Source organism: Patagioenas fasciata, chromosome 4, assembly GCF_037038585.1.
Source record: "Patagioenas fasciata isolate bPatFas1 chromosome 4, bPatFas1.hap1, whole genome shotgun sequence".
In the NCBI taxonomy this organism is placed as follows: domain Eukaryota; kingdom Metazoa; phylum Chordata; class Aves; order Columbiformes; family Columbidae; genus Patagioenas; species Patagioenas fasciata.
The window spans coordinates 46289885-46316341 of record NC_092523.1 but is presented as its reverse complement, the minus strand read 5'-3'; the positions used below and the strand labels follow the sequence as shown (position 1 = coordinate 46316341).

The 26457-nt window shown below is 41.7% G+C and overlaps 1 protein-coding gene across 1 annotated transcript; it reads left to right on the top strand.

Moving 5' to 3' along the window:
* The first annotated feature begins 18802 nt into the window (after window positions 1-18802).
* On the top strand, window positions 18803-25194 carry NPY2R (neuropeptide Y receptor Y2). Its single transcript, XM_065837093.2, has 2 exons — window positions 18803-18912; window positions 21902-25194. The coding sequence occupies exon 2, from the start codon at window positions 21938-21940 to the stop codon at window positions 23093-23095; it is 1158 nt and encodes a 385-aa protein (XP_065693165.1). The 5' UTR covers window positions 18803-18912; window positions 21902-21937; the 3' UTR covers window positions 23096-25194.
* Window positions 25195-26457: the final 1263 nt, after the last annotated feature.

The following is a 26457-nucleotide window of genomic DNA, read 5'->3' as shown; positions in this document are numbered from 1 at the left end:
TTAAGTTGTCCGTTCTGTTCCAACCCTGCATAAAAGGGTGAACACAGCATAAGTGGTATAGTTTAAGAAACAGAGGCATAGCATAACCCCATATAGGCAAATTACTAAACTATATTAAGTTATCATGCATAATTATTACTGTTTATTTAATTCTATTACTCCTTAATATTAATGGTACTAATTTCCAGGCTTATTCTCCCCGTAAGTCAATGTAAAGATCTCCAAGAACTTGACTTTCCTTTGGGATAAGGCCCAAAGACACTGTTTTTTAGTGTGCTCCACACAATCTACTACAATAGTCTTACTTCAGGGCCAGTTCAAGAAATCAGAAATATCCATGTTTCAAAGTTTGCTTGATAGCTATGAAATGTGAAAAAAGTGTGGACTTGGTGACTTGAAAAAACATGCCTCTTTTAAAAAGAATACTAAAGTAAATGTAGTACTAGTCAAGCAGCAGTTCTCTTATTTTCCAGCTACAGCATACTTATAGATTCAAGTACACACAGAATAAGCATGTGGTATGGTTTTGTATTTCTTATCATAAACTCTTTGAGTTATATGTTTAGTGAATTTGGGTTCATTTATGTTGTTTGCATTCCATTTTATTTATAATTAATTCTAGTGTCAGACAAATGCCACCCTTGTTTTTCCTTGAAATTAGTATTTATATTTCTGGGTTTTATCACATCTTTGTACAATTTTTTTAAGAGGCCACCACTACCTCCTGACTTGTTTTTCCTGGTATCTAACTAGGCTTAACTTTATTTGTTATGCAATTCATTTAATAGGTCTTTAATAGCAAATAAAGTTAAGCCAGTGGGAATTCACCCTGAATATAGACTACTAGAGAGGCAATTATAACATTATGCTTAACAGTTACTTTTTGTTCTCCTGTGCAAAAATGAATTAAGCAATTTTAATTCTTCTGAGAGTCATTTTGATTTTAATTTGAATCATTCTTCTCAGACACTATAAAGTGCAATAAACACTTCTGATAGTCTGGAGGAATTGTTTCTGTGTCCATTTTTATAGATGTTGATCACCTCGGTATAACAAAGAGATATTAATTACTGCCAAATATCCCCATTTCTGAAAGGGATAAAAATGGTCTTGTTGAGTACATAAGGGCAAGCCTAGCCTCCGACAAACATGATGTTTTCCAAAGGCTGAAGGACAGGCATAAATATAAAAGAAATAATGATATCCCACGTATCTCACTGCTGATAGCTACAAGCATCAGTTCAAGCCTATCTGAAACATCCATATTCATAGATGTTTCTTGGGGAGGAATGAGGTGCAAGCCTGGGGCAGGTCTGTTAGACCTGCAGAGAACCTCTACTACCAGCATTTATCTCAGTGTACATCTCCTTTAGTAGTTATCACCATTGCTGGAACAAACTACAAATATTACTGTCTTCCATGGGAAACATTGCAATCAGGAGGATGGCCCTTGTAAGGGAAGAGTTGTAGAACAGAGGATGAGGTGTGATCCCTGAAGTGTGGCTTACAAGTGCTCAGCATCCAAGAATAAACTAAACTTCCCTTTCCATGAGAGCCTGCAGAGCAGGTGAGGGTCCTTCAAAGAACTAGTGCACTGCATGGTGGTTTGTCGTACATTTACTTCACAGGTGATGCTAAAGGCATCCTGAAAGAAGAATCTGGGGAATGGCCCAACGGAATGGTTAGTGCCTCTCAAACCACAGTCAGGAGAACCCCTGCCCAGAAGCAATTGAACAGCAGTAGTTGATTGGCAGCTTTCCTGCGGTGTTGAATAGGGGCCATTCCACATATGAAACCACGTGCTTCTTGGAAGTCCTAATAATCCAGACCTAGCACAAATGCAGCGAACTTCTCCAACAATCTGGATCAGATTGGTCTTTCAGTTTGTCTGGCCTGCACCGAGGAACAGCCTTGACTGAGTCTAAGAATATGCTCCATACTTTAATGCGAAAGCTGCAGTATCCAGTAATTTGAGAAATGGTGCCAACTTTCTATCAGTGAAGTGTTTACAGATGGCTTGCAAAATATGCTCACTGACATATTTCAGATCCTTCTACGGTGTGGTAATAAAAATGCTGTAGCTGCTGCAGAAATTATTAGAAATAAATTGCTTTCTCCTAAATACAGAAAAAATAATAACACAGGAAAGTTACTAGAAAGAGCAATGAAGAATTATTAAGAAAGGTTTTTGTGAAACACTGTGACTATAAGCTGAAGTTTCTAATTTAGGAGTAAAAATTTTGTTTTAGTTTCATGCCCTGGCATGAATTCTATCTAGATAATTGACTCTAATTTTGCAAAGTAAATAACTTCTTTTAGAGTCTTTATCATATTGTAAACATAGAAAGGTCTTGAACCAGCAGAGTACCTGAACATAAAACATAAAGGTAATTGTTAGTCAGGACAGCACTTCCCTGCATTTTAAATAGTATACCTAACAGGTCTGTTTTCTTCAACTGGATTAAAGCTATAATGTACAGTATTGCCAATTCCGTCTTCAAAATTCGTGTAGTTGGAAAAACATCAGACTTGTTTAAAAGTCATAAGATGTTAAGCCTTGCCTTTTAAATTTATATTCTATTTTATTCTTTAGGCTACATTTCTGAAGCAGCTTCAAATCTTTCCACGAGATCAGAAGGGCTCAAAATATACTCAGAAATGAATATTCCTCTGCAATTTCTTGCTGCTAGCGTTTGGAACTTGAAGAGAAAGCATTAACAGTTGTGATACTTGCAAGAATTGGCAAAGCTGGCTCTGCCTCTGTCTAAATGTCAACTTTTCCCGCTTCAACTTTTCCCCTCAGCCTAAAAGCAAAAAGAACTGGGAAAATACACAACCATTTCTTGTATGTGCATGTATGCAACCTCTTTATCTCATAGGGTTTGCTTCCAAACACTCTCAGCAATCACAGGTGGCTTAACTAACAGTAATTTGTAACAGAACTATTTATCTCCCCTCCTATATCCACAAAAGCTATTTTTGATGCATCTTTTATTTTTTTTCAAGATGCATAGAGCATTTTACCTTATGAGGGAAGCAGATGAGCCATAAAGAAGTACATCATGTTATGTGTCATGTAAAAAACTGCACTGTTTGAAAAAAAATCTATAAATTTCTTCAGTCATTTAAAGATAAAGCACAAATGACAAAAGACAGCTATAGTAGAGGAGAAGACGAAAACAAATCAAAGGAAGGAACATGGGGATGACTGTACAATGGATATATATATATATTGACAGACTGAGAAAATTTGGGCTCAGGGCTCACACAGGGAGAAGAGAAGGGCAAATCAAATTTCAGACTGATTGTGAGGATAATACAGCTTTACTGATTTCTCCTTAGGTTTCAAGCTGTGATTGCCACTGTGGAGTGAATCAAGATTAGACAGGGAACAGAGAGATGTAGGAAACCCACTAACGCTCTGTAGGATCTGCTGAGTCTGTGAGCAGATGCAGCCCACGAGCAGCCACCTCCCTCAGAGCGTCCCCAAGGATGTGAAAGCATGTGCTCTTCACAGCTTCCTAATGCACTATAGCAGCACTGCTGGGGATAGAAACACTGGAGGAAGCTCAGAAAGTGTGTGATGGGGAGATGTTCACCACTTCAGTAAGATAACTCAGGTACCTGTGATGATGGTTTAAGGGATGCAGCTGCTGCTAGGGATACTGTCAGTCATACCTGAGAGTCTGAGGGTTAGTAAAGCCTTCAAAGGTGATTTAAATACTGGATGCTATTGAGTTTTCCCCTGGGGAATACTGAAAAGGCTATTTGTCAGTGCTGATTGCTAGGGAGTTTGTGAGCAAATAATGTGAGGGATAAACATTTTGGCCTCTACAGCACTAGAGGTGCCCACTATTCTGCCTCCAGATTTGTTCCTAGACAGTTTAACTGTGTTCTCTTTCATGCTTCATGGCAATGCCATGATTTATGTGGGCTGATGACAGCCAAAGATTTATGATTATATGTCTGGAACACCTAGTGCAGAAAAAACACTGAAAACAGAAGGGAGGAGTTACGCTGTGCATCCCAGCAGCCTTTACTCAGTCCTTCTTGGAACTGAAAACCGGTGCAGGGAATGGCTGCAGTTGCTTCAGGTGAATTCACTGTGAGATGCTGGGAGTGTGGTGAGATGTTCAGTGTGGTTTTAGAGAGTACTGCCTTTCAAATTTTGATTGCTTACTTCATGTTGGACAATGAGCCCTCTGTGCTAACAATGGGAAATGTCAAGCAACAGAGATCAATCAGGCATGATCAGAATTATGATTTGATTGTCCAGAGATTATGTCAGCAACACATTATAACAACCTGTTAAACAAGAAAACAAAAAAGTTTCTGCCTTGAGGGATTGTTCCTCAACCATCTCCAGCTTACCTGATCACAGAATTCAACACTAACACAATTTACTCTCTAGATGCCCATTAAATTTCACAGTGTTGGAAATAAACAGCGGATTTCAGAGCACCTATAAACAGAAACAAGTTCCCATGCTTAATTATAGAGAAGTGTGGGGTTTTTTCTTGTGTGTGGCTACAATAGACCAAGGTAAGTTAAGGCTGATGCAAGCAACACCAAACTAAATTTAAAAGCAGTGAGAGAATAGCTGATTTTTGTTCTTACTATTGCTGTTATATATAGGGACACACAGATTGTAAATTATATGCAGAGCAAATTGCCATCCATTAATTCAAATACCAGATAACCAGTATGTGAGATTTCTTTCCACCTCTTGATTAGCTATTTGCTCTCGTTCTCTCCAGGAAAAAAAAAAATAGATACCCCATTTCAACCTTTTGCTCAAATATAGCACATTTCCAGGGGATGTGATTTGGTGTTCTCTCTGCATTGTGACACAGCAAATGGATATCAAAACCACAACCTGATTATTGTCTTGAGATGCTGTGAAGTCTGACAAATATAAATAAGTAGCCATAAGCATGCCATGGAACAGCATGCGATGTAAAAGATGTTTTGTCAGCATATTCTGCAACATAAAAACACCTTCTCTTGAGGGGTGGTGGAGCACTCCTCAGCATTTTCAGACTTCTCTCTGATGTGGGAGAAGGAAAGATGAGAAATAGTGAAAAGTGAAGGAGTCCTCTGCCGTGAGGGTTGTTGAGAGAAAAATGGACAGAGAAGGACAAACATGTGCATCAGAAAAGGTTGGGTAAGGAGAAAGTAGAGTGTTTGATTCTTATGAAATCCTCAAAATGAGAAGGAAGCTCTGCCAAAAGAGACAATTTTACAGAGGGGATTATACAGCCTCCAGGACTCTGGTCCTACTTTAATTATTTAGACCCAGCTTCCGATATCTTTATTAGAGTTACTCCTCATTTCTGAGGAAAATGCTCACCATGCAATGTACAACAGTCACACCATCAGAAAACCTGGGAACAAAATTGAGCTGTATAAATTTGACTCTGATCCAAAAATTTCAATGACTGTAACAAAACAAAGCCCTAAAAATATGTTCATTAAAAAAAAAAAAATTTGTGCCTGCCTAACTCATTCTCTTCACTCAACGTATTTCTTAGTTGACTGGATTTACATCACTTTTAAGTTCTATAGATTTATACAAAAGATCCATATCTATTTAACACTGTTCACCTCCTTTCATTTTTGCAAAGCCTCATATTTTTCCTAACTTCACTGAAAAAAAATGACGAGGTCAAAACAACAACAATAAAATCCCTGCCATTGTTAATTACCACACAGTTCTTTCAGTTGAGAAATATCCTGCACCATTTGCTGCCTGCTGAGATGCAATCAAAATTAAATGGGTGGAAATAACTCTGAAGTGGCAGCTTTAAGCTCTAGCCAAGGAGTGCAGGGTCTTATTTACATGACAACACAGAAAATGGCCTTCTGGGTCAAACTAATCATCCGTTTCATCTCCAACAGTGGCAATAGGAAATGCTATTTGGGGACAACTCATGATCCTGCTTGTCTCCAGTCCATCCCCCTCCACTGGGTGCCAGTGAGCACATTCCTGCCTCTTCCTTCCAGCATCTCTTTCTGGATCTGCTGCCCTGGAATTTGTCTGCTTTTGCCTTCTTAAACTTGCTGGTACAGTGGGTCCCCACAACCTCCTGTAAGAGCAGATGCCAGAAGGCAGAGTAGGTAGTGACCTGTGGTATTATTAAAAATACTTTCTTTTTAGGTTTTAAATGGTTCACAGAATCACAGAATGTTAGGGATTGGAAGGGATTCTCCAGTTATTTACAGTGAGTGCCCATAGGACATTACAGGACTTCAGCAAACAATAATTCTGTATTTGCTTTACTCAGTGCCCTCACAATCTTATAAACTTGATCATATTCCACTCAGCCTAGAGGAGCGAGAAGATCATGAAAAGTCACAGCCTTTTCTGATTCCCTGTAACAGCAATTGCTCCATCCCTGTAATCATCTTAGTTGCTCTTCTCTGCATTTTCTTTAATTTCTTATGTCCTTCTTATTGTAAAATGTGGAAATAGGATTGTTCACAGTGTGCAAGATGTGGATGCACCAAGGTTTTATGGTCTCAAGCATCCTTTCTGAGTACACCCAAAATTTTGTTGGCATTTTTGGCTGCTGCTGCATTTTGAGCAGATGATTTCAGAGACCCCCAGGTCTCTTTCCTGAGCTGAAGCTGCCAGTTTTGAGTTCAGCACTGTGTGAGCATGGCTTAGACTATTCTCCCTAGACGCGCTATATATTTGCACATGAGCTCATCTGCCACTTTTTACTGCATTCACTCAGCTATGCATTGCATCTCTAGTGCTCCTTGCCACATGTGGGTGCCATTTGGCTCCCTGAAAGAGTTCAGTATCACCTCCAAACTGAGACATACATCTATATCCTTTCCTTCTGCAGGTCATGGATGAAAATCTTAACTAAAACTAATTCTCTAAGGGACTCTACTGCTTACTCTTCTGCATCTTGCAAACTGACAATAAATTCCTTCCCTCCCTACCCTGTTGGCAGCTTTCAATTCACATATTCATCAGTCCCATAGTAACTTCTTTTCTTCAGTAGCGTTCTGCTAGGCATCTTGTCAGGGGTTTGTTGCAAACCTGAACAAACTATATTTTTGATATATAGATACCTTGTACAACTTCAGAGAGTGAGTTAGGCAAGATTTGCCTTTACAGGATTTACTCAGTCCAGTGAAAGCCACCACTTGTGTACAGAAACGGTAATAATTCCTGTTCAGATGATTCAGTGCTAATCCATGTGCTGGCTGCCAGAAGCTGTTTTTGAGCAGCGGAAAGGTGAGAGGGTTGGGTCTTTTCTATATAGACTCAATCCTTTGTATGCCTGTCTAGAGTGGAAAAACTTAGACCAAAAGAGTCCAAGGGAAGGGATGCTACTGAATCTGCAATCAATCAAAATAGATCTATTTTGGATAGACCAAGACAAAGTCCCGCACCCACAGAAGCCTCCTCAATGTGGAAACTTTCTCCACTACAGGCTTCAGGCTAGCTAGCTAGGAAGGAGTTCCAATTTTGAACAGCCACAAGATCAACATAATTGTTTCCAAAACAGCAAGTAAGTTTGGAGTGGATAATTCTGCCTCTCTGAACATGTGGAAAGAAGCAGAAGACTTAAAGGCTTGTTCCGCAGAGCTTCTGGAGTGGCCCCTCTGGAGCTATTTCTGCAATCCCAGGTAATGAATGATTGTGTATTTAGTTTCACTGGTCTCTTTTTGATTGGTTTTCTGCAGGCCATTCATCAAAAGCAGACAGCAAGGTAGCTGCAGGCTGTTGTCAGCCATGAAGGTGATTTTGGATCTTGACACTTTCCCCCTATAGACTGAGCACCTGTTTTAAGCTGTGGGCTTGCAGTGAAGTACTGCCTAACACTGAAGTCCTCTTTCCTTAAAATAAATGTGGTTAGCAGGATCCAAGCCCTGATTTTAAATTTGCCTTTCTTGCACCACCATCATAATACTTTCTAATGTATAACACAAGTATGTCGTATAATCTTGTGGGAAAAAAAATAAAAACCAAAATGGATTAGATCTGGAACCAATGTACTACTGGCAGATTTATATGTAGAGCACCAGAAGTTCATGGGCTGAGCTCATCTAGGATTAACAGAATAGTAATAACCTGAAGTCTGGCATGTGTAAAGCTCCCATAAACCTGATTCTTAAGTTTCCACCTTTCTTTTCTCCTTCATTATGATTGCTATTATTTATCAATGTCATGATATGTTAAAAGTTTTACTAACATGAACCCTCTTCAACATAAATTCGTATCTTCCACAGAAAGGAACAATGCAGACATTTGTTCTATTCATATCTATAAATTAATAATTATATTTGACATGCGAATTATTACAAAATAATGTTTAGGAAGAGAGCTTACAGATAATGAAAGGAGGGGCTGGCCACTTGGGAAGAACATAAGGCTGTTGTCAGGGACAGCAGAAAGAGCTTTTTCAAATGCATGGCAGATAAAACTAACACCAGAAGCAATGTAGGCCCACTGATGAACTGGGTGGGTGCCCTGGTGACAGAAGATACAGAGAAGGCAGAGTTACTGAATGCCTTCTTTGTCTCTGTCTACTCTGCCAGAAGCTGTCCTGAGGAGCCCCGTACCCCTGAGGCCCCAGAGGAAGGCAGGACAATGGAGGAGTTTGCCTTGGTTGATGAGGACCGGGTTAGGGAGCAATTAAGCGATCTGGACATCCATAAATCCATGGGTCCGGATGGGATGCACCCACGGGTGCTGAGGGAGCTGGCTGCTGTCATTGCTGGACCACCCTCCATCATCTTTGCCAAGTCGTGGGAAACAGGAGAGGTGCCTGAGGACTGGAGGAAAGCAAATGTCACCCCAGTCTTCAAAAAGGGCAAGAAGGAGGACCCGGGTAACTATAGACTGGTCAGCCTCACCTCCATCCCTGGAAAGGTGATGGAACAACTTATTCTTGGTGCCATCTCAAGGCATATAAAGGATGAGATGGTCATTAGGGGCAGTCAACATGGCTTCACCAAGGGGAAGTCGTGCTTGACCAACCTCGTAGCCTTTTATGAAGACATAACGAGGTGGACAGATGATGGCAGAGCAGTGGATGTGATCTATCTTGACTTCAGTAAGGCATTTGACACAGTCTCCCACAGCATCCTCACAGTTAAACTGAGGAAGTGTGGTCTGGATGATCAGGTAGTGAAGTGAACTGCAAACTGGCTGAAGGAAAGAAGCCAGAGAGTTGTGGTAAAGGGGACAGAGTCTTGTCAGAGGCCGTATCTAGTGGAGTCCCTCAAGGGTAGGTACTGGGACCAGTACTATTCAATATATTCATCAATGACTTGGATGAGGGAATAGAGTGCACTGTCTGCAAGTTTGCTGATGGCACCAAACTGGGAGGAGTGGCTGACACGCCAGAAGGCTGTGCTGCCATCCAGCGGGACCTGGACAGGCTGGAGAGTTGGGTAGGGAAAAAATTAATTAAATATGACAAGGGAAAGTGTAGAGTCCTGCATCTGGGCAGGAACAACCCCAGGTTTCAGTATAAGTTGGGGAATGACATATTAGAGAGCAGCATAGTGGAAAGGGGGCTGGGGGTCCTGGTGGACAGCAGGATGACCATGAGCCAGCACTGTGCCCTTGTGGCCAAGGCCAATGGCATCCTGGGGTGTATTAGAAGCGGGGTGGTTAGTAGTTGAGAGAGGTTCTCCTTCCCCTCTATTCTGCCCTGGTGAGACCACACCTGGAATATTGTGTCCATTTCTGGGCCTCTCAGTTCAAGAAGGACAGGGAACTGCTGGAGAGAGTCCAGCGTAGGGCAACAAAGATGATTAAGGGAGTGGAGCATCTCCCCTATGAGGAAAGGCTGAGGGAGCTGGGTCTCTTGAGCTTGGAGAAGAGGAGACTGAGAGGTGACCTTATTAATGTTTATAAGTATGTAAAGGGTGAATGTCACGAGGATGGAGCCAGGCACTTCTCGGTGACAACCAATGATAGGACAAGGGGTAATGAGTTCAAACTGGAACACAGGACGTTCCACTTAAATTTGAGAAGAAACTTCTCAGTGAGGGTAACAGAGCACTGGAACAAGCTGCCCAGGGAGGTTGTGGAGTCTCCTTCTCTGGAGACATTCAAAACCTGTCTGGACACATTCCTGTGTAACCTCATCTAGGTGTTCCTGCTCCGGCAGGGGGATTGGACTGGATGATCTTTTGAGGTCCCTTCCAATCCCTAACATTCTGTGATTCTGTGATTAGCACTATAGTACACTGTATCACTGTATTACTACATTGTTTCACTGAGTTTACCATGCAAAACGTCAGAGAATGGTGTCATCTATATTAAACATAACTTTTTCTTAACTAGAAGCGTTCCTTCTGTTGTGCTGTGTAAACATTTACAAAGAATAATAACCAATAAATTGAATATTTTTCACTAGTAAATATTAGTACTTTATTACAATATTGCAATAGTAAAACTATTGTAGATTTCCTAGGCAATCAAACTCAATAGGACATGTCCAAATAAAGGTTGGTACAGGGGATGCACATACCTACTGCATTTGGTAACAAGGTGAGAGGCGATGGATTGTGGATGCTGTGAGCCATTACTGTAGCAAGAAGCTGAAGCCTTGACTTATTCTGCCTAAAGAGAAGTTTGAGTGCTGTGAAATGCTTTTGTCTTCAAGCTCATTGATTTGCTGCCTTGTATTGCAAAGTGTCTATGCAAAATGATATTTGATGCTTATGGTTCTTTCCAAAAATAATGTGTTTTCATTGCAATAAACACAAGAGGAGACGTAGAAGGGTATATTTAAGCTAGGCGATTTTAGGATTTCTAAGAGGAAAAGGTTCCAGGCTGGTAGCTCCTGGAGGCAGTCTCGACCAGCCAGCTTCACCATCTAAAAGTCCTTTTTTCCCCTGTTCAGTCCTGGTACCAATTTTACCCCTGTTTACAGTGGGAACAGAACAAAACTTTTCATTTCTGTTTTCTTCTTAGGAGCTGAGGTTTGCTTGGCAGTCCTTAACATTTCAAGGAGCAAACTGTAGGCCTTATGCCTCCAGGCATAAGGTACTTAAAAAAAGACCAGGTAAATAGTTTGCAATGCAGAGTCAAGTTTCTTTACACTGCTGATTTTTCTGTAATTTTAAAGTATACAGTCACAAGCTGATCTGAAAACACAATGCACACGTTCCGAATTGCAACTCTCACTTATTCCTGGACTTGTGCAGAAGTCAGGTAGATTCATACTTATTTTTAACATAGCAAAATACTTTTTTGTGCTATGGTCTGCATGCTGCATAGTCTGACTCATATTTGTAAGATCTGATGGAATGAGCTAAGCTGTTGAAGAAAATCCGTTCTGGGGAAAGGCAACCTCTTGATACACAGAACTGGTTTTTTTGACACAAAGATGTCTGTTCTGCTCAGTTCTAAAGGGTCAGAAAGGATACTTACCTGAGAAACTATCAAGTGCAAGCCTCTGGCAGACTACAAATAATTTAAAATTATTAGGTCAGGACTTTCAGTGGTGTCTGAGAAGACAGATGCCCAATTCCTGTTAGGTGTAAGGGAAAGCTAATTTCCTTCAGAAACCTGTTTGTAGGTTAGGATGTAATCATCGTGCTGATACTTAGCTAGACAGTATAAAACATTCTGGACTGTTTGGAGAAAAAATAAAGTTATTTTTTTCAGTGCCTTTGTCTCTGATAAGGCTAATCAGTTAAACTGTTTACTTTTTCATAAACTATGATTTCTTTGAGATGTAATTAGGTGGTAGAATTCTAACAAAAATAGCCCAAGAATTTATTTTAATTCCTGTTAATGATATTCACTACTTTCCCACTAAGTAGGCCAGATATATTTGCACTATAAAGAACAGGACCATAATGCTAAAAAAATGCAAAACTACACGGCAATTCATCTTTGCTGAGGAGAGAAATGAGGTGATAAAGAAGCAATATGCCAAATTTTGCTCTCAAATTTTGCTCTCAAATTTTGTAGTGAGGTAAAGGTAAAAATAAACATAACAGAGATCTCTCTTCTTCTCACACACAGACATTAACACCATTTTCTTTTTTTAATGGTGAACAAAATGTGCTATCAAAAGAGAAAGAGTGCATCTAGTATCTCCAGGAGGGGAGATCAATGGCAGAAACAGGTATGCACAGAAACTTGTGGATGGGATCAGGTTGGGAAGAAGGTAACAGGAATGAAAGAAAGTAAAAATGGATGGGAGTGTCCTGACTGGCAGGAATCAGTGCTGGGGGAAAGAGAGAATCATGGGGAAGATTTTGAATAAAAGGGGAGGGTGAATTGGTGAGAGTCACAGACCAGTCTTTTTGTACAGAAAAGTCAGGGTGAGACAAGATGTGTGGAGAAATACAGAAGCAGAATGGTCTCTAGTCACCCAACAAAACTCTGCTGCAGAATCTGTAGAGAAATCTGCTTTTCCTGAATCTCCTCACTGGAAAATGTTGATAGGAATGTGTGGTATTAACTTCATATAATGGCAGATCCATCTAGACCTGCCATCATCTATATTGTTAACTAAAGAATTAGAGCACTGTGAGAAAGTGTAGGATTGCCAGTATGACCAAAACTTATGCGGAGGTCAGTATGGGTTTACAGATGAAAATAACAATTCTTTTCCCGTGTTTGATAATTTTCGTCTTGTCATACAGATATTTTGACATTTAGGAGAAGGGAGTCTACCTCACAAACTTTGCTGCAAGAGCTATTTTGGCCAATTTCCCCAGGCAGACAAGCCTCCCCAGTCCTTGTGCACAACAAGGAGGATCTCACACAGAGATTCCATAAGGACAAATTTGTTAAGGCCCAAATCCTGTATAATTTGTGAACTTGAAATCAATGGATATGAAGTGTTTAAATGTCTCTGGGTATCTCAGGAACAGCTACTCATATTCTGAATTCCAGTCCAGATACTGACAGTGATAAAGTTTACTCACATGTCACCATGATACCAGGAACAAGTAGAATTCCTTTCACTGAAGTTTAGGTACCCAGAGTGTACAAAGAACTAGTGAGGTTCCTACTATGGTCAGAGAAGGTCTTGCAAACAGTTGATGGTGTTTAGGGCGTGGTTCGTTCTGACCGAACCAAAGTATCTGTTTTAGGAGAGGATGAATCAAGTTTTAAACCCCACCTGTTGGAGTAAGTAGCTCTCTCCTTGCTACAAAGGAAGTCTAGGACAACTAGCTCAGGTGCAAACCCCTCTGCCACAGACAGCCACAGCCTCTCCAAATGCTTTTACATATCCACGGGGGTTCTATATTTCTTACCATTCCCTAGGATGCTGAGATGATCGCTCTGCAACTCTCAGGATGGGGAGGTGACATTGAACAGAAGCTGAACCTTCCGAGCTCCAACCTGCAAAAGCAGACCTGCAGAAAGAGCTTCTTGCTGGAGGAAGGCTGTACCAGCCGATGTGTTGGGTGAAGGGATTAGATCTTCAGGGAACAGTTGCGGAATTTCACTGGAGCACGAAAGTGGCTTTCAGCTGATCTGGAAAAGCGGGAGTTGACACATTCCTTTGTCCCGAAGCTGGGCAGTATGGATAAGCTGTGTGCACAGACGGTGCTCTGGCTGCTGATCTTGTAGCTGTGCGCAGTCACAGAACAGTTATAGCCTTCCACACAAGCCAAACCCCTACCCACTTTCTTCACAAGCCTCTTGCCATCCCCTCTCCTCCATCCTAAACTAGCCCCAGCAATTAAAATGCCACCAATCTCTGCAAAATGTGGGTGTGAATCACGGACAAGTAACAAAGGAAATCCAAGAGTTTGTTTAGAAAACTGCCAGTTCAATTCTGAGTGGGAGGCAGACTCTTTATAAGACTATCAGAACACTTTTTTTCAACCTTATGAAGCTAGTCTGGCAAGCTTAACTTGTTCACAAACAGTGCCGTCACTCAAAAATGGGACAGTAAGATTTCACTATACTAGCAGATGTGGCACCTGTAATGGAAAGTGTCCTGTTGGTATACCTCAGTGTCCCAAAGACAATTCATTCAACACTTCCGTGGATTTCATCAGCACGACAAAAACTGAGCTTGAAGACCATCTGATTAAGTTTTATGAACATACTTAGCTTTTCAAAATTGTTACATGACCAATTTTTAAACAAAGCAAAGAGCGAGTGGTATTGCTGCTTTTAACAGCCAAGGATTTCCAGAATGAGAAATTCAACTGATGTACAAGCAAGAACACAGAAAGTAGATATAGTTGACTCACTTTTGGAAACCATTTAGAGATGTATTGCTTTCCCATCTACCGGAAGCTGAGGACTGAAGAGTGTACGATATTCAAACTCTAAGGTATGTGTGAGCATTTATTTTCTATGACAAATGCTCTAAAAATAAACAGAGTGTGCTTTCCTTGGGAAAATCTAAGAACTCTTTAGAATTGGCAACAACTGGTTGTATACCAAGCTTTCAATACCTTAATGAAGTGTCACCTTCCACATTATAGTTTGGAGCCTCTTCGAATTCCAGATGACAGAAAGTAGATCTTAATAAAGGTTGTGTGGTTCTGGTTGAGGTCTAGTAATGAAAAGACCACAGAACATCCTGTGAAGAAATGACAATTTCTATATTCTCTGCAGAGAATATAGAAATAGCATGTTGGTAAAGGGAATGACTGAGATGGCAAATATATACTGAGCATATAAAGAAACACCAAGAATTTACTCTGCATAAGCAGTGACCTCAAAGAAAAATATCTAGTTACTTAAAGACTGTATCATAGTTGTGTAAATACAAACAGCTGTGTTGGTGTTAAATGGGAGACTTCAAACAAAATTGCTTGGGTGAGTTACTTGACTTTAGAGTTTTAACTGTCTTTGAATGACAGAAGCGTACAGCAATGCACTAGGTGCTTTAGGAGGACCATGTTCCAACACAGTGCTCAGCTCTGCAGCCGTGTCTTATGTGAAGATGGTGCCGACCTCAGTCAAGGTCTGTGAGCAAACAGGCAACTGAATTGAGCCTTTGGCGATATTAGTTTTTGAACTAGATGCACTAAACTGATTGTTTAACCAGCACTGGCTGTGAAGTACTGCTGTTAGCAACTTGAAGTTGGTACTTATACATATCTAACAATTCTATGCATTCCCGCCTGGCTTTTATTTATCCCCTTAGTCATCTAAGGCAGATTGATTATGCTTGTTTATGCATACAGCTATTTCTTATGACTGGATTTGAAAAAGAGAGATAGGTAGAACTGAACCTGTGAGACTGAATCTAAACCAAAAAGGAACAAGAACAAATGATGGTTTATAAATTTATTCCAAAATGTTCACGTGTCTATATAAGTAGAAAATTCATTCTTCAGCTACTTAGATGCTTTTGTTCTGTTTTTTTAAGCAAGAAAAATATTTGTCCTCTATGATTTTATACTATATTATCTCCGTGTTAGCACCATATCAAAGATTCAAGACAGATATTCTCTCTCAAGCTCCTTTTTCAGGTATTATTGTTGCTTTTTTTTTTTTTTTTGCCATTTTGCTTTTAAAGGACTGTCCATGTTGTGTAGAACGATCCATTCCCTAACATCCAACTCACTCCAGGAAAATCTGCATAATTAAGGACTGATAGAGTTTGGCTCAAGTGGGTGGCATGCAGCGCAGCACTGCTTTCAAAGGCCAGTGCTCAAGGGGCAGTGGTTTCTTTTAAATTCACTCCTTACAGTAAAGGAAATAAAAAGAACACTGGGGACAGGGGATGGGAGAGTTGCTGCCTCTTCTGTCTTGCTGATGTTCATCAAGCCTTAGCTGCCACTCCAGCAAATCTGATGTTGGACAGTGGGTGGATTGGGAACTCTTTCCTAGATCTATGATTAAAACAGAAGTCTGGGTACAACATGCAGACCTTTATTTTGCTCCTGAGAACTGGTAAACTTCTAAGGAGCTGGCAGAAATGCTTATTATTCCCTCTCAAAAAACTCTGTGTTGGATGGAATTTGAGAAGACAATTTTCTAACAGTAAAGAGAGTTAAACAGATACTGCCAGAGGCAAGCTATGTATATCAAATTTCTTATAGCCTGACATATTTCCATAAGTGTGATTTGCAGCAGAAACAACATATGTCCAACAAATATTTTTTTCAAGCTGTTAAGCTAGACTATCTGTATTTCTTATTAGTACATCTACATATTCACCACAAAAGCTCATTTATAGGTTTGCCTTAAACAGAAAGTTTGGATTTAAAGTTCATGTAGCGCATTTATTTAGTGTAAGCCAATTTACACAGCCTAACTCACAGTCTAAATCAAGATATAACAAGAGTGTAGCCAACAGGTTGAGGAGTGACTATTCGTGTCTATTCACCAGTTGTAAGACCACATCTGGGGCACTGGGTCCAGTTCGACACTCTCAGTGCTACAAAGACGATGATGGACTAGAGTGAGTCCGACAAGGAACCACCAAGATGATCAGGGCTGGATCAGATAACATTCAAAGTGGAGCTGGACGAACTGAGCTTGTTCAGCTTTAAAGAAGCCAAGGCTACAGAGAAATCTAACTACTGTTCACAGCTACCAGGAGAAGCATAGGGCTAGGACAAGAGGCATTTGGTATAAGCTAGAATATGGAAAACCCTGACTGATACAAGGAAATTTTGTCTTACTGTCAGAGTTGTCAAATCATGGGATAGGCTGCCCAGTGAGAGCAGTATCTCTCACATTGGAGATACTCAATACTGTCCTGGAGACATAGCCTGGGGCAACCTGCTTCATCTAGACCTGCTTTGAACACGAGGCTGGTTGAGAAGGCCTCTGAAAGTTTCAACCAACCTTCATGATTCTGTGATTCAGTTACACACCTTGTCATGGTTTATGGGATGGAAATTTATATGCACACAAAGTGTCCACAGTTGCTTTGGAGGTGGTCACCCAGCAGCACATTTCATACTGAACAGGCCATTTGCTACTAGACTCTTTCGACCTTTTATGTTAGCACTTTCATGGGCTTTTGGTTCAAAGTGGTGTTTACGAGGCCCTTAAATTCCACTTGCTTATGAGCGATAAAAACTGCTGCTGTTTATTGGATAAGAATTTCCATTAAACATTTAGTTGTGCCTGACCACAGAATCACCTTTTAACAGGAAATAACAACTCCTCTCCCTTGCATGGGAAGGCAGCCCTCACTGGCTGAATAGCTTCTAGAAACTTGCACATCTTCTTGATCATCTCCAGGAGTTTGGAAGTGAAAGGAAGGAAAAGCCTTTCCTTAGCTATGGGATCCTGAATTAGACAGATGGTAAAGATTTTTAGCATTTGACCACACTTTCCAAGACATTAGGAGCAGCAAAAACATATGTTAAGCTAGAAAGAGTGAAATAGAGCACAATAGCAGCACTCCTGAGATGAATGAAATGCCACTGTTGGCTATTTGTAAGACAAGGAAAGGGAAGAACTGCAGGCTGTTGCAGTCATGTATTATACAAGTGCTCTAATTACTAAAACTCATGGCATGCATTTTTGTCTGCTAGTAGACCAAAAAATAAATCCTACAATTAAATTTACTTGGGAAATGAAATAAATAGGCCTAGGAGAATTGAAACTCCTGTCTCTTTACTTAGTCATCAAAGAAATCTATTTTGCAACAAGCTAGGAGCATTCCATTAACAGTCTCAGAATTGCTGAAGGACTAAAAGCCAAGGGCCTTCTTGAAAAGATAGCTTGAATTAGTAAAGATTTAAGGAGCTCCTCAAGACACTCTTTGAATTTCAAAACCAACTGCAAATTGCTGAAGTTACTCTTTGACACTTCATTTACATTCTGTACTCTTGATAAGAACACAATATTGAGCTATAACCAAAGCAAGGTGCATTACCTCTGACAAAGAAAGAGCTTTTGTTCAGAGTCTCCTTTGGAAGGAGGACACATAAGGGAAGATAATGTTGTGGATCCTTGAAACAAGTACAAATGCAAATTTATCTAAGTGACAGAAAGTAAAGGAGCATTCCCTGTTCTGGATAGCAGCTTCTGTAAGGTTTGGGAAGAGAACTGTCCAAGCATCAGTGCTGTAGCCACAGAGTAAGCAAAGTCGTCTTGTTCTTGGGACCAACAACTAGGTCTGAAGCACCATTCGCTGAATCAGGTCCTCTGGCTGTGCGTTGAGAAGAGACTCCCTTGAATCTCTTCAGTTATAACTAGGAGAGGGGCATCAGGCACACAGCAAAATACTAAATAGAACCTATTGATGGATTTAATGAAGCTAGACCCTATCAGAAGGGCTAGACCCTACCAGAAGGGCAGTGACGCTGCCTGGATCTAGTCCTCAGTTAAGGTGTCTGGTAAGACAGTTTTTTTGAAATGATACTGAATATAGAACTAAACAAACACAGCAGCTGTTGTCTTTACCTTTGCAGCCTTGTAAATAAAATGCAGTCTTTTGCTCTTGACAGAATATGTAAATGCTTTATTCATCCTTACACTTGCCCTGGCAATATCCACCACACCTTCTTATGAGGAACAACAAATTTATGCAAGCTCGGGTGTTCGTAGCAGTTGTTTGAGGTAAAGGCATCTCCTTTCACTGCTCCAGAAGGCAGTTTGAGGACCGCGAAAACGAGGAAACAGGCTCAGGCGTGAGGCACGTACATCAGCTCGGACCTGCCACAACGCCCCCTTTCCTCCCCCCTTTTTTCCATGCCACAGCGCTACAGCTGTCACCTCCTAAGTGAGACGTAGCCGGCACATCACGAAACCCGCCACCCCCTTCCCCGCTCCCGGAGCCCAGCGGGTGGAGCCGTGTCCCGCCCGCCCGGAGCTGCGGCTGCGGAGCTGCGGCCCCGCTGCCCCGCCCGAGCCCTTCCGCGGCCGGCGGGGCCGCCCCGCCCCGTCCCGCCCCCGCGGCGTGCGGGGACCGCCGCTGCCGGCGCCTCCAAACTTTCGACGGCCCGTGCCGGTGCTCTGTCGCCAGGGAGGAGAGAGCCACCCCGGTGAGTGTGCGAGGGGAGGGCGGCGGTGGCGTGCGGAGGGACCCGCCGAGCTGGAGGAGGCGGGAGCAGCCGCCCGTCTGCGGGGCGAAGGGTCTCCGTTCTCCGCCCTGCCCGGCTCCTGTGGCGGTGGCCAGTGGTGGCCATGCTCGCTTCCCCGGGACGGGAGGGAGGTGAAAATGGGAAGGGGGGGGACCGAGGAGCGCGGTCGGCGTGGGATATGGGCGGGCTCCCCGGAGCGGGTGCCTTCCTCCGGGCAGGGTACCTGGGGAGCGGGATGGCAGCGGCGGCCCCCGAGAGGCACCACTTGCTGCCACCTTCGCCTCCAGCAACTCCAAACCCTTCCCCAGCTCAGGCACTGCGGTCGTGATGGAGGTTCTGCTTGCTAATGTCATCACGTATTTCCCCCTTCTTGCTTACTTGCTCTCAGAACTGATGCAAAACCCTCTATGGGCCTTCTTCTGCCTGCCCCTGAGGATCTGACTGCTGGGGAAAAAAAAAAATTGGAAAAAGCCCCCAGTGCTGTGCAGCATGCAAGGTGTGCAAATCAGCTGGAGAGTTTATACAAAAAAGAGCAGAAAGGGTTCTGTCAAACACTGCCTGAGGTACCAAATGCCACCTCAGTTTCCCCTGCGCTCTGAAAGCAGCTGATTCTTTACCCACTTAACTGTCCCACTGACAATGTCAAACTTGAGCAATTTATTTAATCGCTTACTGACATGGCAGCTCATCACTGCTTGAAACCCTGGTCATCACTCCTCCCTCCCTCAACTTTGTCTTATTGACAAGACCAAGATGCTTTTCATCTACCCAAACAGGACAGTAACAAATAAAAGTGTCAGAACAAAAGATGGCTTTGCTAAAAAAAAAAAGGTGTTGGAAGGAAGCATCAATATAAAGTCAGAGACTAGAGAAACAGGTGAAAATATTTTTGGGAAGAAAGGGATGCTACAATCTTTCGCTGAACTATATTCCCCTGCCTGGATTTATGGCAAAGAAGGTAAACACCTGTGAAATTTGCCTCCCCTCTAACCCTTTTACTACAGCTTGTAAATATGATCTACTTAGGAGTAGATCATTTTGCACTGAAAAAAAATATGGGATTTTGGAGCACCTGACAGTCCTGGGACCTCACCAAATCTCCACTCCAATAACATGCAAGCATAATTTTTGGGTGGAGGTACATAAGTTGAAAGAAAAGGCTCAGCAGAGTTCTGAACTTCTGCATAGCCTTGGCTGTGCAAATTGTGGTAGATCTCTTACATTTTTAACCTGGTGGACTAAAGGTATATTGATGAGGAATCCTATCCTGCCACCCTTGCTTAGACTTGCAGTTGGTTAAGTAGTTATATTACTAAAATCTGCAGGGTAAGCTTGTACAAACAGCTGGCACATCTCAGCTGCATATCTCACAGTGTTTCACATCTCATGCTTACACTGGTGGTTGTACAGTAAATGTATACTAAACAGTATCGCATAATTCTGACCAGTTTAGTCAGGGAAAAAATACCTTTCAGTTTATGCAGCCAATCCGTTGCTTTTTCAAAGAGAGCTTGCACTGAGAATTTCTTTGGGATATTGCCTGGGATGCAAGCAAACACAAAGGGCTAACAGTTACCTGCTGACAGATAACTCTCTCAGTTAGGAAATCGCACCTATGGATATCACCGATAGATGTCAATGGGGACAGAGGCAGGGAGGAAAACCTACAATGAAGTGAATCTGATTAAAAAAAAAAAAGGCCATTTGAACAGAAAGACATTAAAACTAGACTGTCTCTCTAGGTGGACTTGACTTTGAGATGGATTAAGCAATGGATAACACCTGATGACAAGAAAGTGACATTTCTTCTCTACTTTTGCTTTCCTTAGGAAATGTATGAATGGGGACGCAGAGTTTGTAACTTGGGCTTGGTTCTCCCCTCAGTGGCAAACAGTGGTGTTTTCTTGGTGCCCACTGGGCACTGGCAATGTCTTAGTATTTTCCCAGGTCAAGCCAAGGCATCACCGGTGCGCAGTGCGCCCTTAGCGGTGTCCACGGGGATGCACACGTTATACATAGGATTGAAGTCCAAGTCAGCAACTAACTGTAAAACATTCATACATCCATCTGTGCTTACTGAAGTCTTAGGGCAGCATAGAATTTGTCTCAGCCTGTGTAGAGACGGCAAAAAAATGTGATTTTGATGCCAGTGGCAAAATTCTTACTGACATCAGCAGGGGAATGATTTGCTCTTCTCTATGACTGCAGTCAGATGTGAATCCCTGTCTGGCAGCCTCCAAGGAGCTCTGTTTTCTCAAACATTGCACAGAAAGGAAATAGTATGCATAGCTGAGTTTCAATTGTTTCTTGAGTTAATTTCAGCACAAATAAGTTACACAATCATTTTAGAGAAATACTATTATTTCAGTTCTATTTGAGTGGTATTTTTGCTTGCCTTCTGTCTCAAACTTTCCTAAACGGAAGTTTCTTAAAGAAAGACCTCAGTAATTAGTTCTCTGGTATTAAGGAGGAGCATAAACCTATAAGAATTGTGTAACTATTTAAAGGAAACATTTTCCATTAAGAAAAAGCTGGAATATTATTATGCTAATAACAGTCTGGATTGTGCCATTCCATGTAGAATTCCCATAGGTATTAATGGAAGTTTTGTGCTAAATCAGCAGTAGTTTTAGGTGGTGGATTGTAAAAAAGGATATACAGCCCAGCAGGATCTTAATCCTTCTGCATTTACTTAGGCAAACTTTGTCTTTGAAATGCTTTTGAAATCTGTCCCAATTTTCAGCAGGAGTCATGCCTGAATAATATTACAGGATCGGGCTTCAAATGTAAGGGCAACAGAATTTAAATATGTTAAGACAGATCTTCTCTTAATCCTGAGATGTAGAATGTGGGTTAGAGAAGGAAAGAGCTGTAGCTTTAGCTTGTTACTTCTTGTCCTAGCCACTGAGGACTGATTTCTCCACAAGTTCTTGTATTGTTTTGTTTTCAGGGACAGCTCTGTTGCTTAGACCAGGCTGCTGCAAGGATGGGGCCCCTGGAAGCAGTAGGTGAAGAAAACCAGACAGATGAAATGAAAATGGAGCTGTTCACCAAGCTCTACTTGCCGAAATACACCACACCGCTTAATGAATTGGCTCTGGACCCCAAACCAGAACTGAAGGACAGCACAACGCTAGTTGAAGTACAGATAATCCTCATCTTTGCTTACTGTTCCATCATCCTGCTGGGGGTGATTGGGAACTCCCTTGTCATCCATGTGATCATCAAGTTCAAAAGCATGCGCACAGTGACCAACTTTTTCATTGCCAATCTGGCTGTGGCTGACCTGCTGGTGAATACGTTGTGCCTGCCCTTCACTTTGGTTTACACATTATTGGGCGAATGGAAACTGGGCCCGGTTTTGTGCCACCTGGTACCTTATGCCCAGGCTCTTGCTGTGCACGTGTCTACTGTCACGTTGACTGTGATCGCTTTGGATCGGCATCGCTGCATCGTCTACCACTTGGAAAGCAAAATCTCTAAGCGGATCAGCTTCCTGATTATAGGAGTTGCCTGGGCAGTCAGTGCCCTGTTGGCAAGTCCTCTGGCCATCTTCCGTGAGTACTCGCTGATCGAGATCATTCCTGACTTCAAGATTGTGGTCTGCTCTGAGAAGTGGCCAGGGGAGGGACAGCTCAACTATGGCACCATCTACAGCATCTCCATGCTCCTGATCCAGTACGTGCTGCCTCTGGCAGTCATCTCCTATGCCTACGCCCGTATTTGGACCAAGCTCAAGAACCATGTTAGTCCTGGGGCAGGGAACGACCACTACCACCACCGGCGACGGAAAACCACCAAAATGCTAGTGTGTGTGGTTGTGGTGTTTGCTGTCAGCTGGCTGCCATTTCACACCTTCCAGCTAGTCAGTGACATTGACAGTCAGGTGTTGGACCTGAAAGAGTACAAACTGATCTACACAGTGTTTCACGTCATTGCCATGTGCTCAACATTTGCTAACCCCCTTCTCTATGGCTGGATGAATAACAACTACAGGACGGCCTTCCTCACGGCCTTCCAGTGCGAACAGCGGCTGGACTCCATCCACCCCGAAGTATCAGCAGCTGTCAAAGCCAGGAAGAAACTAGAAGCAAAGAGGATTCAATTCCCCGGAGACTCTTTCACGCAACCTACCAATGTCTAAGATGTCTGACTTTAAAGAAGAAATTAATATATTGTGGATAGAGGGATAAATCAATTTTGACACATGCATTTTTGATGCACAGTTTTATTCAGAAGTGGCAAAAGAAAAGTAGCAGGAAAGTTAAGGCAGGTGGTATGATTTGAGGGGAGTTGATTGACATCAAGAGTATGTAACTATACAACTGCAAGGAAATGAAAGGGAGGGACTGTTTATGCCTGTCTCTTACAGGGTAAGAAACACTCCCATCCCTTTCATCTCTTTTTTACAAGTCTAAATGACAAAGGCAGAGTTTGCTGGTTTTGCCATTGGAAGGCAAATGACTGATTTACAGCACAGGAATATTGATGGTGGGAGCAGGTAATTTTTGTATTGTGTATAGAGATCAGGGAGAGCAGAAGTCTGCCAGGAGAACGAAGCCTGTCTGGGGAGATGGACTGTGAGATTAAAGCTCAGACTTCTCAGACCCCATCTCTCCCACAGGCATCTTTTGCAAAGATAAGGGAATTAAGAAGAGAAATATGTTCCTTTTTTTTTTTACTTGTGCTGAAGTACTTCAAACCACGGTGTTTGAAATAGATTAGGGGAAGAAAAAAGAATAAAAAACCCACCCAAACAACAGATTCAATGTGAAGAAAGGTCAAGTTTCTACATAAAATGAGATCTGGGTTTTGGTCTATCAAATGGGGTAAAAAATAATTCCTTAAGAATTGGCTGGGGTTATGCTGGTGAGAAAATGTCAAGCCTGTGACCTGATCAGTCATTCCCTGCAGATCCCAGCCTTTCATTCTGCACCAGGAACAGCTCACAAACGCAATGCTTTAAAGTGGTATTTGAGGGCAGGGGGTGCAGGCTCAGGTCTTCTGTGAGCACTTCATAAACTGCCAATGTTTTAATTTTCAGGACCTGCTTAAATGTCTAACATGTTATTAACTCCACAGGCTTTGAATTGTTGCTGCTTTCTCCCTGGATAATAAAACAGCAGATAATTTTGATCCTCTGGAAAGGCTGCTAGATGGTAATATGCTTTTCTTATTGTAGTTTTATGTCACACACTCATCTCGTCTTGGAGCTTTTTCCATCTTTAGCCTTTGTAAAAATTAAGAACATCTGAATGACTGTGACCTAATAACAGTATGCTAGGTTTATGTGATAACTTATCCGTTATTCTGCATGCTGTAGTTAATAGTTAAATTCCTTTTTTGCTCAGGTATAAAATTTTAATCTGTTTACTGTGTTGTACACAGCAATGTTCAACTCTTTCGTGTCTTTGTTTAGCCTCCTTGAACTCATTAAAGAGATGAAGAAAATTTCAATCCATGTTTATTCCAAGCTGCCCTGTTGCTTATCTAGAATAAAAATAAGTGTGATACTTTCACTTGGAGTCTCTTTCCACAGCTACATTTCAGCTGCCTCATTTTTTTCTCTCTGTTTTTCATTGTTCCTAAATTCATTGCATTCTCTTTTACAAATTAAAAATCAACAAAACTCTGGCACTGAAGTGTTAGCAATGTAATGAATGGTATCAAATCTTTATCGAGCGGAGAAATTAATTTTTGTTTATGTAGTATCTTGCCACCATCCTTTAAATATCCATGAAATAATTTGCACTTGGGTTTTCAAGAACAGAGAAGGGAGATCTAGAGAATTAGCTAGTGTTTACTCGAGCAAGAAAAAGTATCCATCATTCTTAAACAGTTTTAGAAAAATAGATTAATTCTCAACCATGCAGAGAACACGATATTGTCCACAAGTTATTTTTGTCTGAGTATTAATAATATCAAAAATTTAAGCTCAAAACTGTTATGGGTGAGGAAGGATTACTGAAGTGTGCAATTATTATGGACATCAATCATATGTATCAGTTAGAGTTGACTCTGAACCCTTAATCAAAACTATTATTGCCACAAATAGCCTCCTTTATTTAAAAAGGAAATAGTTTAAAAGTTCTTTTTCAACTATTTTAAGCTTGTTAGATTGTGGTATATAGACAGTTTTGAAGTAACCGTGACAGCGTGTGCTAAAGCTACAATTGCCAGACTAATTCTCTATAATTTTAAGTCTGTTTTACATCATCCTATATAAAAGTGATTAATTACAAATTATCTTTCGGTCTATTTCATGGTATCTTCATTTTACTGCTTCCTGAGCTTTCTCTGCAGCCATCATCTTGAACCAAGGTCAGTGTACTAATTTATGGCATTGCTTTCCTCCACTCCTGCTGTGTGGAGGTGGTGCCTGGGTCAGTGCTTGCTTTGGGGTCCATGCAATGTCCCACCACATGGCATGGCTTTTTCCATGGGGACTTGAAGATGGGACACAAAAAAGCCAGCATGCACAGCCTGTCCCATAGCTTAGTCGCTCCTTGGGACTTGGCTCCTGCACCAACACAGCTACATGCTTTAGTACCCCTTCATGTTGTAGGAAAATTAGGCATTTTCTCACCAAAAGCAATGAGGTAGCAACATCCCTCAGAGTTGCCCCAAATCCCAGCTGTCAGAAGGACATGGAAAGCCAGAGTTTGTCCCCATTTCCCTCTAAGTGGAAGTGAACCTATAAGCAGGCTCTGACCACTGGCCTTAGGAGTCTACAGGGGAGCCTCTGATTTGCGTGAAATAGAAACTGGAATCCAGGTCTCCCCATTTGCCTTTTAGTTCTTTAATTAAGTTTTTGGTGTTTTGTTTTGTTTTGTTTTTTTTTTTTTTTTAAAGCACTCTATGCTTTTCCCGTTGAATAGGTACAAGCTTCATACAAAGCCAAAGAATACCAGGAGAAACTCTCATTGAAGAATTTGCAAGTAGGTGGTGAGGCACCCAAAATGAAATGTCATCGCTGATTCAGAGCAAGAGTTTGAACTGACATGCCTCAGTTCTCATGAGAGATCTGGCCAGCACACTACAGCCTCCCCTGAGATAGCAACATATGTCTTCTTAGAGCTGTTCTATTGTGTATAAAATAACTCAACTTTGCATGGCACTCAGGTTCTAGGCCAAGGATATCAAAACAGACATAGACAGAATTTAAATTAAACCCCTTTGTTCTTCAGGAGTACTTCTACTGTAAAGATACTGAAATACAGGCAGGAGGAGATCAAGGAGAGTAGCACCATACTAAACTCTGGGAGGCTCTTACTTGACACTCTCACCTGGAGTTGCCTTATAAAAAGGAGACCTCTCTGTCGCATGGATCCTATCAGATGTGATCTCAGATCTTAGCTGCTCAGCATTTAGTTAGTTCTGGGCCTTGCTGGAAGAACACATTTTGATGCCTTCCAAATTTTACTGGCAGAAATATGTCTCCAGGCTTAGGCAGCATCAGAGTACTGAACAGTACATAATTAGATATGTACAACAGCACCAGTATGT